Genomic DNA, 21,919 nt, shown 5'->3' with positions numbered 1-21,919 from the left:
AACTAAAAATGTACATGTTGATTTTGTTTTTATTTACATATTTATTGCAGCTTGCAGAAATAATGTTTCATTGGCATTAGTCACTGTATTGTTGTAAATTGGATTTGACTCTGTATCATTTTCCTTTGTCGTGCTCTGCAGAGTAAGTTGGACGATCGTTTGGGTGAAGCTCTGCATGTGTTGAGGAATCATGCAGTTGGCGGACAGGGTCTCACCGCAGACATGCAGAGTTTATTGACTGCAGCAGTTTCTGGTCATGCGGCCGGTGCGCTGGGCTCCATCAGTCAGGTGTTTGGACTCTCCAACCGGCTGATGAGCATGGTGAGTGTTCATGTAGATGTTTATACCTGGGTCAGTCCATCCCAGGGATAAGTCCATCCTTCGTCTCGCAGTGTGTTTTAACACCTCACTATACATGCCCTCCAGATGTCCAATCTCAGTGATGATGCAGCAGGTTTACCGCCGTCTGCCGCTCCTCTGCAGGGACACCACACCTCTCACCAAGCCCCGCCCACTTCACCATCCGATGTCTTTACCAGTCAGTGCTGCTCTTCTATTTCATAATATAAGATTCATTAAGAAAACTGGACAATTTTCTGATATATCAAACTGCCGATGGCTTACTTATAGTTGACTCTGCACATTGTTGTCATCTGCCAGATCTCTCCAGCGCTCTGCCTCGTTCCTCACAATCCACCGGCTCAGATATAAAGCGGGAAGACAAGGAAGATGATGAGAATCTGTCCATCGCTGATAAATCAGAGGATGAGAAGAAAGATGGAAAGAGCCACACACGATCAAGGTACCTGCAACACACGTGCTGAGGATGCTTGTATTCTGACTTTTTAACAAATACAAATGCTTGTCTTTTTGTATGTGTATTTAAACTACCATTAGAGCTGAGATTGAAGTGAGAGGTGAGATATGAAAGTGGGACGATAAAGTTGAGCATCTAAATTAGTCCCTACGATTCATGCCTTCATCACTTTATAAGCCAAATATACACACACTAAGACCACGTCCACACTAATACGTTTTAGTTGAAAAAGCATTAATTTCGCTACGTTTATGGCTCTCAGCCACACTGGAACAGTACTGAAAACAGAGACTTTTGAAAACACTACATAAATGCATACTTTGGAAAACGACAATGTTATCAAACTGAAAACGAACTGATAGGGGCGTTCACACGACGCGTTATAACATTAAAAAATGACTAGTGCTGCTCACAGCACTTTTTGAACGCAGAGATTTGTCACCAGCTATCCATATTTATTTATTTTTTAAAACATGTGTTAGTTTCTCAATAGTACAACATACAATTCAGAATAACCAAGCACCGTAATAAAAGTAGACAAAAGATGCTTGTCCTGGTCCCATCTTCTTCTGATTAGTCCATCGTTTTAAAGTGACATGAATGCGTTGTGTAATTTATATTGCTGTAGTAAAAGCTTATAGTTTTGACACACTGTCTTAAAAATGCCAACACGGCCAAAGATGTGCTTCTAACTAGGGATGCACTGTTACCATATTTTTTCTCTTCCGATACATGAATTCTCAATATAGGCCGATACCGATCTGACACCAGTTTTTGTTTTTTTCTTAATTAGTTTAGACTGCCTATACCTCACTGTGTGAACTGATTGGTGGTGCTTACTATTATGATTCTTATTAATAATAATAAATACTAAAATTTTATACACTAGTAATATATTTCTGTTTTTATATCTTAACTTTAAAACCCTGGGGCTTTTATTTTGACAGAACATTCCAGGAAGACAGTGACTCTAGTGTGTCTGTGTGTGGGCTAGTTTACAGTAGTTTAATGTGTTTCTTATTTAAAATCTGGTGAATGCAGACTATTAGGGACGGGACGATATGGTTATCTCACAATTCGGTTCGACGTACAGTATGAGGTTCACGATTCGGTACAATCTCAATTTGATATAATTACACTTATATGACAAAATATGACATAAAATTGTTTATTTTCTGTAAAAAATGTTTGTCATTATTATAAGCTAATTTTAACTTTGTAAAAATACACAAATTCTATATTATATTAATTAACATTATATCATAAAATTGTATATATAATAATGATATGAGCTATCACTGTTTGAAATAATGTGTATAATTTATAAGTAATAACATTGAGTTTACATTCATTTGTATCAGAAATGCTAAAAAGGTTACTGTCACTTTAAGAGTTAAACGAGCGACACGCAGTGTTCCGGTTCAGCAAACATCAACGAGAATCTCTTTCTTTAGCGCATCCATGCTGTGTGAGAGTAAAATTTATATTTATTTTTACTTTTTTATCTGACTGTAAAGAACAGAAAGAATATTAAGACACATTATTCAATGAAAGTGGAGTCGCCTCATCTTTGATGGACACACATTACACGGAGGAAACGATCCGCTTTAATCTCAAGCACTTTTCATTAAAACAAGGCGGTTTTCCAGGTATTCCAGTATTTACGTTTCTAAAAGCACTTTAAGGATCTTGTGTAAACCCTGTAAATGGTGTAGAAAAAAGTGCAGTGGGGGTGAAATAAAGCGAGAGAGAGATTATGATGTTTGACGGGTCACTTCATTTATAATCACATGGATGGAAAACAAAGTTGCAAATGTAAAAATATCGCGTTATGCGACGATATGTTTCCAAAAAAATTGGTTCATGATATATCAAAACTGGATATATCGTCCCATCCCTACAGACTACATATTATTAAATGCAGCCCGACAAAGCTGTCTTATGTCTTCAAGAAACTTCAAATAAAATGCAAGAGTCATTTGGACTAGTTTAATAGTGCTTTTATGACTAATTTTCGGGGCTTGATGGTAACGACCATGACTAGCACACAGTAACGAACTTTGATCAGGCTCGTCAGATCGATACCTGCTCTGATTAATAACATCATTATCGGAGCAGATAACAATCCAGATATTGGATCGGTGCATCCCTACTTATGACAAATGTGTATATGCTAACAATTAAAAAAATAACACACATCCTGAGTGTACACCCCCTAAGTCTTACTTGTGGACAGATACTGTACCATTATAAATTATTTCCATTTAACATAGTATAAGCTCAATTTACTCACACAAAAACTATTCTCAACATTACTAAACTAAGTCGGTCACGTTTAACACACATTTACACTGCCTTGAGGACGTAAGGTGGCGCTTAAAACACAAATATACACATCCATCCGTCAGTGTGCAATGATTGTTTTGCCTGTAACCCCTCTCACCTCTGTTCCTCTGACACATGAAGTTTTGACGACGAAGATGATGATGAGGATTTGCCAGTCGAGGTGAAGGCGGAGCGAGAGAAAGAGCGGCGCGTTGCCAATAACGCCCGTGAGCGTTTGCGTGTGCGCGACATCAACGAGGCCTTCAAAGAGCTCGGCCGCATGTGCCAGCTGCACATGAACAATGAGAAGCCGCAAACCAAACTGCTCGTCCTGCACCAGGCCGTTAACGTTATTCTCAACCTGGAGCAGCAAGTGCGAGGTCAGTGTGTGGGGCTGACCTCAGATCAGTGCTTGGACGCGAGCAGACACCGTGGAGATCTGTCTGTGGGTCGGGCCACCTGATTGGGTCGAGGGGAAGGAGGACAGGAAATGCATTTTTATTGATTGTCAAAATGACTATTGCATTTTTAAAGGAATGTTTCAATTTTAACTCTATAGATGCTTTTGATTACCACAGAAAATAATTGACTCGTTCCCTTAAGGTGGCAAAAACGAACAAAACATGTGTCTGCAGTAATGTACTTACAATGGAAGTCTATAGGGCACTGTAATAAACATGAAAATGCACAATTTTGAAAGTATAGCCTTTAAAGGTAGACCGATATATTGGTTTTACCAATTAATCACTGCCGATAGTTGCTTTTTGGAACTATCGGTTATCGGCAAAAAATCTATGCCGATTGTTGCCTATAGTTTTTTTTTTATTTAATTTTTTTCCTCATCAATAAGCCTCATCAGGTGAAATATATATATGCACGAAACTCTGCATTGTAACGGAGCCACGTCTCTGTCATTTCAAAATAAGAGTCCCGCTGTATTTCGGATTTGTTTATTGTTAAGAGGCCTGCGTTATACAGTACAACAAATCTTAATTTTTCTGGTTATTATTGGGATTTTAGGTGCACAATAAAGTGCTTTTGTGTTTTTTTTTTTTTATTATTCATTTTGAGTCCTAAGTGTCTGTGCCCTTCATAGTTAGAAACATGTAAAAAAACTATCATTCTATGACTTGATATTAAAAAAAAAACTATTGGCCGATTAATCGGTTATTGGCCTATTGCACCACCTTAGTTATCGGTATCTGCAAAATCCACTATCGGTCGACCTCTAATAGCCACAACACGTGCAAGTATACTAGAAAGCAATGTTTATTTATAAGTATGTTTACAAAAATAAGAGCTGCACATTTCTGCTTTTAAACCCTCCAGGACACTTTCCTCTTAGACTTCCATTGTAATTTTATGACTGCAAATGAGATTTCTGTTTGCGTTGAATTTTTCTGTGGTAACCTAAAACATTCCTTTAAGCTATTACTATTCATTAAATGCATATTCTTCATAACAATTAATTTATATTAGTAACAAAACATCATAGAAACCTCCGACCTCCCCACGGTCCACACGGGTGCCTGTTTAGGGTGATTGTGGGACTGTCTACACATCCTGTGTGCTGGTTCTGCATGCGTTGCTGTCCCTTCTTTCCTGTTTAACACTCACCATTAATGTTTTCCATCTCTTCTGCTCTTAATAAAGACACATGCATTTAACAGACACAGATTAAGTTGTAAACTAAACAAACTAATAAATTGTAATTAAGACTAGAATCAGGGTGAATCTCATTAGAACTTTCAAGAACAGGTCCAGGTCATATTTCACCCCAAGACCAAAAGAAAGAAAAAAAGTTATTATATCTTCCATAAAGAATATGAAGCCAGTTTTTGGTACAATAAAGATTTGTTTTGCATTTTGACTTTTTCATGACAGTTAAGATCATTTTACCCCCAAATTCTCATTATTTTAATGCAATTTGTTTTTTTTAAAAACATCAAATATTCATGTACTTTGGAAAAAGTTTTATAAATATTTTAAATTGCCTTCATGCTGATATAATGAAAAAAAAATTTATATTATAGTTTTCTTTAATGTATTTTAGTAATGAGAATCACCACTGAGAATAATGAGAATTACAGACTCAAAAGTCAAATGTCTAGATGTGTCATGGCAGTGAGTATTCATGTTTATGTGTCATGAAATTGTTTCAATGCTTTTCTGTAAACGTAATAATATTTCTAAATACTAATATATATATATATATATATTAGTACATTTGGAAATGTTATTACATTACAGGTGTGTGTGTATGTGTGTGTGTATTACAGCTGTGCTCAAAAGTTTGCATACCCTGGCAGAAATTGTGAAATTTTGGCATTGATTTTTGAAAATATGCCTGATCATGCAAAAAAACTGTCTTTTATTTAAGGATAGTGATCATATGAAGCCATTTATCATCACATAGTAGTTTGGCTCCTTTTTAAATGATAATGATAACAGAAATCACCCAAATGGCCCTGATCAAAAGTTTACACACCCTTGAATGTTTGGCCTTGTTACAGACACACAAGGTGACACACACAGGTTTAAATTGCAATTAAAGGTTAATTTCCCACACCTGTGGCTTTTTAAATTGCAATTAGTGTCTAAATAGTCAATGAGTTTGTTAGCTCTCACGTGGATGCACTGAGCAGGCTAGATACTGAGCCATGGGGAGCAGAAAAGAACTGTCAAAAGACCTGCGTAACAAGGTAATGGAACTTTATAAAGATGGAAAAGGATATAAAAATATATCCAAAGCCTTGAAAATGCCAGTCAGTACTGTTCAATCACTTATTAAGAAGTGGAAAATTTGGGGATCTCTTGATACCAAGCCAAGGTCAGGTAGACCAAGAAAGATTTCAGCCACAACTGCCAGAAGAATTGTTCGGGATACAAAGAAAAACCCACAGGTAACCTCAGGAGTAATACAGGCTGCTCTGGAAAAAGACGGTGTGGTTGTTTCAAGGAGCACAATACTTGTTGACCCCTCTCCAAACATAGCGCTTATGGTTGTGACCATTAAGCTCTATTTTGGTCTCATCACTCCAAATTACAGTGTGCCAGAAGCTGTGAGGCGTGTCAAGGTGTTGTCGGGCATTTTGTAACCGGGCTTTTTTGTGGCATTGGCGCAGTAAAGGCTTCTTTCTGGCAACTCGACCATGCAGCTCATTTTTGTTCAAGTATCATCGTATTGTGCTCCTTGAAACAACCACACCGTATTTTTCCAGAGCAGCCTGTATTTCTTCTGAGGTTACCTGTGGGTTTTTGTTTGTATCCCGAACAATTCTTCTGGCAGTTGTGGCTGAAATCTTTCTTGGTCTACCTGACCTTGGCTTGGTATCAAGAGATCCCCGAATTTTCCACTTCTTAGTAAGTGATTTAACAGTACTGACTGGCATTTTCAAGGCTTTGGATATATTTTTATATCCTTTTCCATCTTTATAAAGTTCCATTACCTTGTTACGCAGGTCTTTTGACAGTTCTTTTCTGCTCCCCATGGCTCAGTATCTAGCCTGCTCAGTGCATCCACGTGAGAGCTAACAAACTCATTGACTATTTATACACAGACACTAATTGCAATTTAAAAAGCCACAGGTGTGGGAAATTAACCTTTAATTGCCATTTAAACCTGTGTGTGTGTCACCTTGTGTGTCTGTAACAAGGCCAAACATTCAAGGGTATGTAAACTTTTGATCAGGGCCATTTGGGTGATTTCTGTTATCATTATGATTTAAAAAGGAGCCAAACAACTATGTGATAATAAATGGCTTCATATGATCACTGTCCTTAAATAAAAGACGAAAAAAAATTCAAAATCAATTTCACAATTTCTGCCAGGGTATGCAAACTTTTGAGCATGAAATATATGAAATATATATACAGTTGATGTCAGAACTTTACATACACTTAGGTTGAAGTCATTAAAACTCATTTTTTAACCACTCCACAGATTTAATATTAGAAAACTATAGTTTTGACAAGTCGTTTAGGACATCTACTTTGTGCATGACACAAGTAATTTTTCCAACAATTGATTACAGACAGATTGTTTCACGTTTAATTGACTATATCACAATTCCAGTGGGTCAGAAGTTTACATACACTGTTAACTGTGCTTTTAAGCAGCTTGGAAAATTCCAGAAAATTATGTCAAGCCTTTAGAAAATTAACCAGTTAGCTTCTGATAGGAGGTGTATTGAATTGGAGGTGTACCTGTGGATGTATTTTAAGGCTTACCTTCAAACTCAGTGTCTCTTTGCTTGACATCATGGGAAAATCAAAAGAAATCAGCCAAGACCTCAGAAACAAAAATTGTTGACCTCCACAAGTCTGATTCATCCTTGGGAGCAATTTCCAAATGCCTGAAGGTACCATGTTCATCTATAAAAACAATATTATGCAAGTATAAACACCATGGGACCACGCAGCCATCTTACCGCTCAGGAAGGAAACGCATTCTGTCTCCTAGAGATGAACGTAGTTTGATGTGAAAAGTGCAAATCAATCCCAGAACAATAGCAAAGGACTTTGTGAAGATGCTGGAGGAAACAGGTAGACAAGTATCTATATCCACAGTAAAACGAGTCCTATATCGACATAACCTGAAAGGCTTCTCAAAAAGGAAGACGCCACTGCTCCAGAACCGCCATAAATAAGCCAGACTACAGTTTGCAAGTGCACATGGGGACAAAGATCTTACTTTTTGTGGAAATGTCCTCTGGTCTGATGAAACAAGAATTGAACTGTTTGGCCATAATGACCATTATGTTTGGGGGAAAAAGGGTGAGGCTTGCAAGCCGAAGAACACCATCCCAACTGTGAATCATGGGGGTGGCAGCATCATGTTGTGGGGGTGTTTTGCTGCAGGAGGGACTAATGCACTTCACAAAATAGATGGCATCATGAGGAAGGAAAATTCTGTGGATATATTGAAGCAACATCTCAAGACATCAGCCAGGAAGTTAAAGCTCGGTCGCAAATGGGACTTCCAAATGGACAATGACCCCAAGCATACCTCCAAAGTTGTGGCAAAATGACTTAAGGACAACAAAGTCAAGGTATTGGAGTGGCCATCACAAAGCTCTGACCTCAATCTGATAGAAAATTTGTGGGCAGAACTGAAAAAGTGTGTGCGAGCAAGGAGGCCTACAAACCTGACTCACTTACACCAGTTCTGTCTGGAGGAATGGGACAAAATTCCAGCAGCTTATTGTGAGAAGCTTGTGGAAGGCTACCCAAAACATTTGACCCAAGTTAAACAATTTAAAGGCAATGCTACCAAATACTAACAAAGTGTATGTAAACTTCTGACCCACTGGGAATGTGTTGAAAGAAAGAAAAGCTGAAATAAATCTTTCTCTCTACTATTATTCTGACATTTCACTTTCTTAAAATAAATTAGTGATCCTAACTGACCTAAGACGGAATATTTTCTACGATTAAATGTCAGGAATTGAAAAAACTGAGTTTATATTTATTTGGCTAAGGTGTATGTAAACTTCTGACTTCAACTATATATATATATATATATATATATACACACACACACACACACACACACACACACACACACATCGATCAGCCACATCATTAAAACCACCTGCCTAATATTGTGTAGGTCCCCTTAGTGCCACCAAAACATCGCCAACCCACATCTCAGAATACCATTCAGAGATGATATTCTTCTCACCACAATTGTACAGAGTGGTTATCTGAGTTACTGTAGACTTTGTCAGTTCAAACCAGTCTGGCCATTCTCTGTTGACCTCTCTCATCAACAAGACGTTTCCGTCCACAGAACTGTCGCTCACTGGATGTTATTTGTTTTTGGCACCATTCGGAGTAAATTCTAGAGACTGTTGTGTGTGAAAATCACAGGAGATCAGCAGTTACAGAAATACTCAAACCAGCCACATTTCTCGCTCGTTGACATCAACCATCAGAATAGGGAAGAAATTTGATCTCAGTGCTTTGGACCGTGGCATGATTGTTGGTGCCAGATGGGTTGGTATGAGTATTTCTCTAACTGCTGATCTCCTGGAATTTTCCACACACAACAGTCTCTAGAATTTACTCTAAATGATGCCAAAAACAAAAAACATCCAGCGAGCGGCAATTCTGTGGACAACAGAAATGCCTTGTTTGTTTTTATTTAATTTTTTAATTTTTAATTGTTTCTTTTCTCCCAATTTGGAATGCCCAATTCCCACTACTTAGAATGTCCTCATGGTGGCGCGGTTACTCACCTCAGTCGGGGTGGTGGAGGAAAAGTCACAGTTGCCTCAGCTTCTGAGACAGTCAGATCCGCGCATCTTATCACGTGGCTCGCTGTGCATGGCACCGCGGAGACTCACAGCATGTGGAAGCTCATGCTACTCTCCGCAATCCACGCACAACTTGCCATGCGCCCCACTGAGAGTGAGAACCACTAATCGCGACCACGAGGAGGTTACCCCATGTGACTCTACCCTACCTAGCAACCGGGCCAATTTGGTTGCTTAGGATACCTGGTTGGAGTCACTCAGCACGCCCTGGATTCGAACTCGCGACTCCAGGTGTGGTAGTCAGCGTCAATACTTGCTGAGCTACCCAGTCCCCCAACGGAAATGTCTTGTTGATAAAAGAGGTCAACAGAGAATGGCCAGATTGGTTTGAACTGACAAAGTCTACAGTAACTCAGATAGCCACTCTGTACAATTGTGGTGAGAAGAATATCATCTCTGAATGCTATTCTGAGATATGGGTTGGCGCTGTTTTGGCGGCACAAAGGGAACCTACACAATATAAAGGAGGGTGTTTTTAATGTTGTGGCTGATCAAAAAAAAATATATATATATATATTACATACATACACAGTTGTGCTCAAAAGTTTGCATACCCTTGGAGAATTGGTAATATATGTACCATTTTTAAAGAAAACAGGAGTGAGCAGGCAAAACACATTTCTTTTATTTCTTATGGGATTCATATTCAACTGTAGGTTATAACAGAATGGCACAATCATAAAACAAAACATGACAACAAAGAAAAAAATGAAATGACCCCTGTTCAAAAGTCTGCGTACCCTTAGTTCTTAATACTGTGTATTGCCCCCTTTAGCATCAATGACAGCGTGCAGTCTTTTGTAATAGTTGTCTATGAGGCCCAAAATTCTTGCAGTTGGTATAGCTGCCCATTCGTCTTGGCAAAATGCCTCCATGTCATGCAAAGTCTTTGGTCGTCTTGCATGAACCGCACGTTTGAGATCTCCCCAGAGTGGCTCGATGATATTAAGGTCAGGAGACTGTGATGGCCACTCCAGAACCTTCCCCTTTTTCTGCTGTAACCACTGGAGGGTCAACTTGGTCTTGTGTTTAGGGTCATTGTCATGCTGGAAAGTCCAAGAGCGTCCCATGCGCAGCTTTCGTACAGAAGAATGCAAATTGTCTGCCAGTATTTTCTGATAACATGCTGCATTCATCTTGCCGTCAATTTTCACAAGATTCCCCGTGCCTTTAGAGCTCACCCTCCCCCTCCCCCCCCAAACATCAGTGAGCCACTTTCAGGTGCTTTACAGTGGGGATGGTATTCTTTTCACTATAGACCTTGTTGACCCCTCTCCAAAAATAGCACTTATGGTTGTGACCATTAAGCTCTATTTTGGTCTCATCACTCCAAATTACAGTGTGCCAGAAGCTGTGAGGCGTGTCAAGGTGTTGTCGGGCATATTGTAACCGGGATTTTTTGTGGCATTGGCGCAGTAAAGGCTTCTTTCTGGCAACTCGACCATGCAGCTCATTTTTGTTCAAGTATCGTCGTATTGTGCTCCTTGAAACAACCACACCGTATTTTTCCAGAGCAGCCTGTATTTCTCCTGAGGTTACCTGTGGGGTTTTCTTTGTATCCTGAACAATTCTTCTGGCAGTTGTGGCTGAAATCTTTCTTGGTCTACCTGACCTTGGCTTGGTATCAAGAGATCCCCGAATTTTCCACTTCTTAATAAGTGATTGAACAGTACTGACTGGCATTTTCAAGGCTTTGGATATATTTTTATATCCTTTTCCATCTTTATAAAGTTCCATTACCTTGTTACGCAGGTCTTTTGACAGTTCTTTTCTGCTCCCCATGGCTCAGTATCTAGCCTGCTCAGTGCAACCACGTGAGCGCTAACAAACTCATTGACTATTTAGACACTAATTGCAATTTAAAAAGCCACAGGTGTGGGAAATTAACCTTTTATTGCCATTTAAACCTGTGTGTGTCACCTTGTGTGTCTGTAACAAGGCCAAACATTCAAGGGTATGTAAACCTTTGATCAGGGCCATTTGGGTGATTTCTGTTATCATTATGATTTAAAAAGGAGCCAAACAACTAGGTGATGATAAATGGCTTCATATGATCACTATCCTTAAATTTAAAGACCGTTTTTTTGCATGATCAGTCATTTTCAAAATCAATGCTAAAATTTCTGCCAGGGTATGCAAACTTTTGAGCACAACTGTGTGTGTGTGTGTGTGTGTGTGTGTGTGTGTGTGTATGTATATATGTGTGTGTGTGTGTGTATGTATATATGTGTGTGTGTGTGTGTATGTATATATGTGTGTGTGTGTGTGTATGTATATGTGTGTGTGTGTGTGTATATGTATCCTTTTGGTGTTGGGTTAAATTGTGACCTGGACATGTTTTCATAAGATTCATTCATAATGCTTCAACACAAATAGCTCCCTAATCTTTCCAGTCTGATTTCCTTTTGTTCATTGACTTTTTGTGTTTTTGCATTGTCTAGTCCTTTCCATTTAAACTTTTTTTTTTTTTTCCATTTTGACCGCTACATGTCTGTAAACCCTTTGTACCACCATTTGAATACTGCTTGTTCTACAAGCATTAACCCCTTTAACACAAAGTAGAGTGATTGCAAGAGACACTCGTTTTCCTCCTAACTGTTTACTTGCTTTTGATTGTAATAATCTGCTGCTTGCATGTCCTGTTCTATCATGTTTAACCCTCTGTTTGCCAGGTTATTTTTCTGTTTACCCATCTCTCCATCTGTCCTTCAGCTCTTCTTCTTTGCAGATGGCCGCAGTCTCATGCTTCATAAATGCATCTCTGCAGCGGGATGCGTTTACGATGAGACTCATTCACCTCATCCTGTCCTCTCTCCGGCTTTCTCAGTGGCAGTGTGTGTTTCTGTGCGGTTTTTGGCTGACGGTGCGCCTCTCTTATGTCTTGGTGTCCTGTCGTCTAAAACTTGCGCTCTCTTGCCACGTGACAGTCCCCACAGACCTCCCGAAATCCATGGACACTCGTTTCACACACAGATTGCGTAGTTAGAAAATAAACGTAGTGACCATTGAAACTGTGTGTCTGGTCTTAGGTCAGGTCTTAATTCCGTTTAACGAAGCCGCTCTCCTCTCCACTTCTCCGCTGGATCTTTCTCTGCAATCCTTATTTAATCGGCATCAGTCTTTTTTAAATTTAAGATTATGCAAGATCAAGTTTCCATACGCAGCATTTGTTTCTGCTTTTGTAAACTTTTGAGTTATTTGTTATGTTTAACGTGTCTTAGATCATTAGCTGTATGTATGACAGTGATAGTGAAGATTTCATTTGCATAACATTACCATAACCAGGGTTCTCACAGTCTTGGAAAACCTAAAAAAAAATTTGACATTTCTTTAGTGAATATATTTTTTTATAGTTACTTTATCGGCTATAAATTGAACTTTTAGACATTTTAAAATCATTTGATATAGATTGCACTCACAAAGTCCAATTTAAAGCCAATAAAATATTATGTAGGATAACTAGATTATTATTAATTATATATATAATAAAAAATATAAATAATTATTGTAGAAATAGTGAATTGTTCATGGTTTTAAAGAGAATTTAAGAATAAAATTTTTTTTTTTTTTAACAGACATTGCATGCACGGTTCAATTTATAGCAGATAAAATATGTAGGATAACTACAAAAAAAAAAAAAATATATATATATATATATATATATATATATATATATATATATATATATATATATATAAATTCTCATGGTTTTTAAAAATAGGTTGATAGAGATTGCATGCACAGTTCAATTTATAGCCGATAAAATATTGTAGAGTATAACTAGAAAAATACTAAACTCGCATTTGAAATAGTGAATAGTTGTTTGATTTTTAAAGAAGACAACTAGAAATGTAATGGAAATTCATTGGTCAAAAGCTGTGGGAACCCTGTAGAACTAATCGACTGCAATTCAACAGTTCTTCAGTAGAAGAAAAGTTAATTTAGTTGTCGATTAGACTTGACGAGAAGCAAAGTGACTTAACGAGTTGATTAACGAGCGCTTGGTTGCCCCCGGCAGCAGCGTGTCGGATGAGTGCCTTACGGTGGAGGAGAAGGAGCTGCGCGAGCGAGAGCGACGGATGGCCAATAACGCGCGGGAGAGAGTGCGTGTGCGGGACATTAACGAGGCCTTCAGGGAGCTCGGCCGCATGTGTCAACTTCATCTCAAGAGCGACAAGGCTCAGACCAAACTCATCATCCTGCAGCAGGCCGTACAGGTCATACTGGGCCTGGAGAGGCAGGTGCGAGGTAGGACAACCCCCCCCCCCCCGACACTGTCCTGCCAAGCACCATGAAACACCACTGCCACTTTTGCCATGGAGAGCTGCGCCTCTGTTCTGCATTCACTCAGTGCTGCTGTGTCATGCGATCTTGCTTCATGTCTGCTGTGCTTTACATGTTACTTTACATCTTTTGCTTTGCTTGACATAATTTACACAAGTAGGACATTACAAGTCTGCTTTTGGTCCTGTCAGCCAATCAGATTTTAGGGTTAGGGTTAGTAAGGGCAATCCAAATGATGCAGCTTTTGAAGTTCTTGTTCTTTGCATTCAGCAAAGCGGTCAATCTGTGATATTGAGATTCTCTATAGAGCGCAACAGTGTGGTTCCGGAAGTAAAAACCCATTCATTTTCTCCATAAGTGAATTGATTATTAACGAATGGCAATAAACGTTTAAAGACAGACCTACCGTGAGCTCTGAGGTTGTTAAACGATGGAATATGCATCTGTTGAAGCTATTAGTCCATGTTATTTCAACTTCATTTTGTAGAAATCATGTTTAAGAGCAGAATTCCTGTTGAAGAACTATTCCGAAGAGAAATCCACGCAAAGTGCGCCAAAAGAGCTCTGCAGCGACTGCACAGTCTCAAACTACTTGTACAGTGCTGTGAAAAAGTATTTGCCCCCTTCCTGTTTTCTTCTATTTTTGTGTGTTTTTCATACTAAATTTTTATATCTTCAAACGAGATATAAAACAAAGGCAGCCTGAGTAAACACAAAATACAGTTTTCAAATAAATTTTTTGCTTTAAAAAAAAAAAACTTTTTTATTTATTTATTTATTTATTTTTTTTATCAAATCTATATCACCCATGTGAAAAATTGACTGCACCCTTAAACTTAATAGCTGGTTGTGCCACCTTTATCAACAACAACTGCAACCAAACGCTTCTGATAACTGGAGATCAGTCTTTCACAACGCTGTGGGGGAATTTTGTCCCACTCTTCTTTCCAGAACTGCTTTAGTTCAGCCTCTTTGGAGGGTTTTCGAGCATGAACTGGCCGTTTAAGGTCCTGCCACAGTATCTCAATCGGGTTCAAGTCAGGACTTTGACTAGGCCACTCCAAAACTTTAATTTAGCTTCTTTTGAGCCATTCAGAGGTGGATTTACTTTTATGCTTTGGATCATTGTCTTGCTGCATAATCCAGTTGTACTTGAGCTTCATCTCATGGACTGATGACCGGACGTTCTCCTTTAGGATTTTCTGGTAGAGAGCAGAATTCATATTTCCCTTAATTATTGCAAGTCGCCCTGAAGCAGCAAAGCATCTCCACATCATCACACTATCACCACCATGCTTGACCGTAGGTATGATGTTCTTTTGTGGAACTCTGTGTTTGATTTACACCAGATGTAACGAGACCCCTGTCTTCCAAACAGTTCCACTTTCAACTCATCAGTCCACAGAACATTCTCCCAAAAGCATTGAGGATCATCAAGGTGTGTTTTGGCAAAATTCAGACGAGCCTTAATGTTCTTCTGGGTTAGCAGTGGTTTTCTCCTGGCCTCTCTTCCATGGATGGCATTTTTGCCCAGTGTCTTTCTGATAGTGGAGTCACGAACAGTGACCTTTATTGATGCGAGAGAGGCCTGCAGTTCCTTGGATGTTGTCCTTGGCTCTTTTGTGACTTCCTGGATGAGTCGTCGCTGTGCTCCTAGAGGAATTTTGGAAGGTCGGCCACTTCTGGGAAGGTTGACTACTGTGCCGAGTTTTCTCCATTTGGAGATAATAGCTCTCACTGTGGTTCTTTGGAGTCCCAGAGCCTTTGAAACAGATTTGTAACCCTTCCCAGACTGATGTATTTCAATCACTTTTTCCTCATCATTTCTGGAATTTCTTTGGACCTTGGCATAGTGTGCTACTGGGTGAGACCTTTTAGCCAACTTCATGCTGCTGAAAAAGTATTTATGTGTTGATATGATTGAACAGGGCTGACAGTAATCAGGTGTGTGTGTGTGTCTAGTCCAGCTGAACCCCATTATGAATGCAGTTTCATAGATTTGGGGATTTAGTAACTATAAAGTAACAAATACTTTTTCACACAGGCCCAGTTGGTATTGGATAACTCTTTTGCTTCAATAAATAACATTATCATTTAAAAACTGTATTGTGTGTTTACTCAGATTGCCTTTGGTTTATGTTAGATTTTGTTTGAATTTTTGAAACAATTTAGTATGAGATATACACAAAAACAGAAGAAATCGGGAAATACTTTTTCACAGCACTGTATATTTGAATATTATACAATAAAATATTGATTCTATACAACTTTTTTTCCATTGTTTAATTAGATTGTCATTTGCAATGCTTCATGGGATTGTAGTCCATTCCCTCGATTTTCAAATACTTTTTGCTTCAAATCAAAGTTTGTAATGTTGTGATTCACATCGGAGCTGGTTGATCTGATTCATGACTTACAACTCTTTTATAAAGGATTTTATAAAATTCCTATGGAAAAAATGAATGGGAAAAATACTTCAAGAACCAAGATGGCGTAAAACATGGGCGGGCACTGTTGCGCTTTACTGATCAGAGGTCTTTTCGTTATGCAAATTTGCTGGTTATAGGTTACGAAACTTGAGATTTTGTGAATGGAAGTCAATGGGGTTCATAGTTTAGTGTGATTGCACAATTAGATTTGACAATTTCCATTTGGATTCAGGCTATGATTGGTTATTAATTGATTCACTATAATATCCTACTTTTGTAATTTTGTATTTTCTTCCCAAATGCTTTTGCTGCACTATATAAGTGTGAATATTCATCTAATGAGCTTCCAATCTTCTCATGACACCATTTGATCATGTGATGCTGCTGTACTCTGAAACTCTCGCAGCACAAACTTGAATCTCTGATATAAAGTTTGTTTTGTTCAGAGCGTAATCTGAACCCTAAGGCCGCGTGTCTGAAGAGAAGAGAGGAGGAGAAGGTCACAGGAGATCCTCAGATGTTGTCCGGTCTGGGTGGAGATGGACATGGCCATATGTAACGCTCAGGTTAGTTATGACAAAGATACTTAGTCTCATTTTAAATGTATGATTTCACTTTACATAGAGGAATCACAGCCAATCATCGTAGTCACCATAATTAACTTCGTATTCATGTAACTTTACATCAAAATGAATATTTTATTGGAGAAAAGCCCAGCAACTATTTAGTAAGCACAATGCAAAGATCTCCGAAATAACAGAAATTTTAACTGGATGATTTGAGGTGGGGATTGAACTACAGTCCAGTGCATTAACACATTGAGCCACTCAGCTGACATGCTCAATGAGACATCGGAAGGTTAGAATCAGCACAAGTGTGGATTATTTTTTTAACTATAGGTGGCGCTGTCTCAAAACTGCTCAGGACAGTATGGCTGACATGAGAAAAATTGGTATAGTTGAAATCCGCATGACCTAAGGAATTCACATACACCAACCCCATGATTTTAGGACAAACGGTTCAAAAGTTACAGGCAAAAATAGCAATTTTGACCATACAGTCTCCAAATTTTGCATGTACCCTCAGATCATGGTCCTGATTAAGCATACCAAGTTTAGTTTTGATAAGACAAACCGTTGCTGAGATACAGCCTCATATCCTTACATCAACCTTAAGCTTGCACTGCCGTAACTTTTAAACAAAGGTGAAACTCTAAATTCTTTACTACCATTTCTGTGCGGCTCGGTCTGGAGATTGTTTTGAGCCATTGTTTGGACAAATCGGACAAAGTTTGAAGGACGTGAAGCTTTTAAACTGTAAACATCATTGTCCAAGATGGCGGCTGCTGTAATGGGCGGAGTTATAATGTGGGGGTTCATTTGACACATTAAGAGGAGAGTAATCAGACAAAAAAAGAATTTTATTTCTAGGACAAACGGTTCAAAAGATACACACAAAAGAAAATGTTATTTTTGGACTGGTGGTGGCGCTATGGAGTTTGTCCTAGAGGTCCCAAATTTGCTATGGGGACTATTCATACTCACCCCTATCAGTGTGCCAAATTTCATCATTTTCCTACGAACGGTTCTATGGACTGCCATAGACGCCCATTGGGAGGAATAATACTAACACTATAGTAAATTAAATTTTGTTAAAATGCATTGGTATGTTGAAAAGTAATTTAAAAAAGGATAAAATAGATTTTAGTAGGGCCCTACTAAACACTTAAGCAATGCATTCTTCATTGAGAAACACTTGAAACATGCATTTCTTTTAATGTATTATTTACATTGAAATGTAACTTTTTAAATAGGTTTATATTGTTGTTGTATCTTTCCTCCACAGATCCCGACATGGAAAGGAAGCTCTCTGTCGACGTGGCCTTAACTTCCTGTTATTGTTCCAGCACACACACATACACACACATTCTTGATTTATATATTATAAACAGATGTGTTGGATGACTCTCAAATATACATACTTAGTACACTTCCTGAGCTGCTTATGCAGTTCTAAAAACCAGTATGTACACACACATCATGGACCATTGGTGGATTTCACACATAAGAAACAGCATTTAAAGGGCCTGGAATGCCCTGCTGTTGTGATTATGAATTACTGTGTGCTGTTATATAGCACATACACGCCTAAACATGAGCTTTTGTATTAAACACAAGGTCAGGCTCCACTGAGGGAACATCAAACTCTTTTTGTTGTTGTAATTCATATATTCTTTTGTAGTTTTGTGTTTTAAGACTAGAAACGAGATAAATGGTGTTGCCATTCACTTTTGAAACGCAACGTTTGTGGTTTTGCTTCAGGACTGCCACTAATGGGTGAATCTCACAAGACTTCATAAAAAATACGAAAAATATGTTGCGTAAAGAAAATAAGTCCATTTTTAGGACTATTAAGATTTTTTGCATTGTGACAATACCAAATTCTCATGACTCTAATTTTGGGGGAAAAGATACATTTATTTAAATTGAAAAGTATTTATAAATCGTGGTAATATTTGGTGTGCTTCCTTTATGCTGATTTGAGAAAAAATAAATCATTGCATTTCAATATTTTTTTTAATTTTTTTTTTATGTAAAATTAAGTATAAAATTACTGTAACGAATCTAATCGATATCTCCATTACAGTAATGAGAATTTATGGGGGAAAATAATGTTAATGTTATAAAATCTTAATGGTCCTAAAAAGTCTCCATTATGCAAAAAAATTAAAATATATGTCAGGTTGTTTTTGTTTTTTTTTTTTTTTTTTTTTTTCGTAAAAAGTTATTTTAACTTTTTTACTGTGTGTGTGTGTGTGTGTGTATGTGTGTGTATGTGTATATATATATATATATATATAAAATATACAATCTTTTTTTTTTTTTTGCATAAAGAGTAAGGTTTCATATAATGAGAATTTATGGGGGAAAATAATGATAAATTAATGTTACAAGATCTTAATGGTCCTTAAAGAAATCTCCATTATGCAAAAAAAAAAAATTATAAATTTTTATGTGTGTGTGTGTATATATATATATATATATATATATATATATATATATATATATAGAAATATATATATATATATAAATATTTGTATCTTTTGAAATAACCTGGACTTTTTTTCTTTTTTTTTTTTTTTTTTTTTTTTTTGGGGGGGGGGTGAGATTCACCATAATATCTGCCATCTCGCCGAAGCACCAGAGCTTGTTTCTCTCTTTGTTTCCTTAAGTGGATTTCTTAAGTATTGGAAAACGCTGGATCCTTGGAAATGTATTTCTAGTTTTCAATTAACTTGTTTGTTTTTTTTCTTGTCACGAACTGAACCACATTTATCAACTACAGAAAACCACTTAATCTGTCAGAAACGTCTCTTTATCCACATGCTGTGACTGAATCTTTGAGCATTTCAGCGACGTATTAGCACACAGTTCTGACCGTGGTGTTTTTCTCGAGTCGATGTATGAATTTGGACGTAATGTAAGCTGGACTTTGCTTTGATTTCTCTTGTGCAGGTTATGACATATCTGCTCGCACACGATACAAACTGACTATTTAAATAGTTAACAAATATTTACAGTGAATTGCTAAAACTGTCAGGGGTGTTTGTGCATTTTATCAACTTTAAAATGGAACACGTTCATCCGATGTGCTGCCACTTCTTGTCAATATTTCTACAAAAAGTAGAGAAAAATAGGTTTTGCAGAGGGTCTTTACAAGACGACCCTTGAGTTGTAAAACTTTTTCTTTTTAACTTTTTTTTTATATAAAGATCTGTTTAATGTTTGTGTGTTTACCTATTTGTTTTTTGTTATTATCTATGTTGATTTTAAATGTTAGATATGGCAAAATTTAGTGCAGAAGTATGCCAGGAACAAATTATGTTTCATAATTTTGTTGCAATTTTTTCATTATGTTTTATAACAGGAATGCATGGAATGATAATTAGTCTTTTTTTTTTTTTTGTTGTTGTTTGTTTTCCTTGTATAAGAAATTAGAGAGGCCAATTTTGCGTTCTCACACACAGATATTCCTTATTGTTTGTAAGGTAAATAATCACTGTGGAAAATACTTTTGCTTTTGTGTGTCAATACCTGCCCCGAATTTTAAAAGACCAACTATAGTGGTTTCATTCGTGGACATCATGTTTTTGTTCCAGAATGAAAGGAAAATATACTGAGTTTATCTCTAGAGAGCATTTTGTTTTTCTTCATTAGTACTAACATCATCTTTAACAGCTAAAAGATGATTTATATGAATTAATCTCGTTTATGTATTGCAAAAATGTAAACTCTTCAAGGAGAGAGAGTGGCCTTCTGCATTCTCCAGACTTCCATGCGTTGGGGAGTCGGTCACGGGGAATAATAATGTATCAGTGCCTGCATCTTTTTGTTCAGTTTTATCCTGTAGTCAGTCAGGTTTTTATTGGAACGTCACGTCTTGTGGCTTCATTTGAGAATATTTTATAAATTCACAAGAAGAGGGACATGAGAATTTCACATGTATGTAAAGTGAATTCTTGCTCTGAGCAAATAAAGTACTTTCTTTGTAAAAAGTGATCTGTTTGTGTTCACTTGTACACACACTCTGTAACTTTGAGAAATCTTTGTTTTGCCATTATCTTGTTAGTTATCTTCTTTAAGTGCCAAAAGCATGTTTTTAATTAATTAAAAATTCAATGGATGGAAACATATACAGGTGCTGGTCATATAAGTAGAATATCATCAAAAAGTGAAACTTGTATATTATATTCATTCATTACACACAGACTGATATATTTCAAATGTTTATTTCTTTTAATTTTGATGATTATAACTGACAACTAAGGAAAATCCCAAATTCAGTATCTCAGAAAATTAGAATATTGTGAAAAGGTTCAATATTGAAGACACCTGGTGCCACACTCTAATCAGCTAATTAACTCAAAACACCTGCAAAGACCTTTAAATGGTCTCTCAGTCTAGTTCTGTACGCTACACAATCATGGGGAAGACTGCTGACTTGACAGTTGTCCAAAAGACGACCATTGACACGTTGCACAAGGAGGGCAAGACACAAAAGGTCATTGCAAAAGAGGCTGGCTGTTCACAGAGCTCTGTGTCCAAGCACATTAATAGAGAGGTGAAGGGAAGGAAAAGATGTGGTAGAAAAAAGTGTACAAGCAATAGGGATAACCGCACCCTGGAGAGGATTGTGAAACAAAACCCATTCAAAAATGTGGGGGAGAACCACTATGCACAGACATATGCAAGACATGGGTTTCAGCTGTCGCATTCCTTGTGTCAAGCCACTCTTGAACAACAGACAGCGTCAGAAGCGTCTCGCCTGGGCTAAAGACAAAAAGGACTGGACTGCTGCTGAGTGGTCCAAAGTTATGTTCTCTGATGAAAGTAAATTTTGCATTTCCTTTGGAAATCAGGGTTCCAGAGTCTGGAGGAAGAGAGGAGAGGCACACAATCCACGTTGCTTGAGGTCCAGTGTAAAGTTTCCACAGTCAGTGATGGTTTGGGGTGCCATGTCATCTGCTGGTGTTGGTCCACTGTGTTTTCTGAGGTCCAAGGTCAACGCAGCCGTATACCAGGAAGTTTTAGAGCACTTCATGCTTCCTGCTGCTGACCAACTTTATGGAGATGCAGATTTCATTTTCCAACAGGACTTGGCACCTGCACACAGTGCCAAAGCAACCAGTATCTGGTTTAAGGACCATGGTATCCCTGTTCTTAATTGGCCAGCAAACTCGCCTGACC

At 37.8% G+C, this 21,919-nt stretch overlaps 1 protein-coding gene across 6 annotated transcripts in view; it reads left to right on the top strand.

The window, feature by feature from the left end:
- Positions 1–20,731, top strand: part of LOC127443028 (transcription factor E2-alpha-like) — a 62,687-nt gene extending 41,956 nt beyond the window's left edge. For 4 of the 6 annotated variants that reach the window (XR_007897588.1, XR_007897586.1, XR_007897589.1 and 1 more), the window contains 7 exons: positions 142–321; positions 427–538; positions 661–802; positions 3,284–3,522; positions 16,619–16,738; positions 18,018–19,196; positions 19,243–20,731. Coding sequence is in view for 1 of the 6 variants with exons in the window: in XM_051701506.1 (XP_051557466.1) it covers positions 142–321; positions 427–538; positions 661–802; positions 3,284–3,522; positions 16,619–16,731 (786 nt within the window). In the remaining 5 variants the exon portion in view is untranslated. Of the gene's footprint in view, positions 1–141; positions 322–426; positions 539–660; positions 803–3,283; positions 3,523–13,477; positions 13,708–16,618; positions 16,739–18,017; positions 19,217–19,242 lie in introns of those variants that run through there. The other 2 variants (XR_007897587.1, XM_051701506.1) reach the window with 2 other exon arrangements.
- Positions 20,732–21,919: the final 1,188 nt, after the last annotated feature.

Source organism: Myxocyprinus asiaticus, chromosome 6 (assembly GCF_019703515.2).
Source record: "Myxocyprinus asiaticus isolate MX2 ecotype Aquarium Trade chromosome 6, UBuf_Myxa_2, whole genome shotgun sequence".
Taxonomy (NCBI): domain Eukaryota; kingdom Metazoa; phylum Chordata; class Actinopteri; order Cypriniformes; family Catostomidae; genus Myxocyprinus; species Myxocyprinus asiaticus.
Note: the sequence above shows the minus strand (reverse complement) of the source record. Positions and strands in the feature narration are given on the sequence as shown.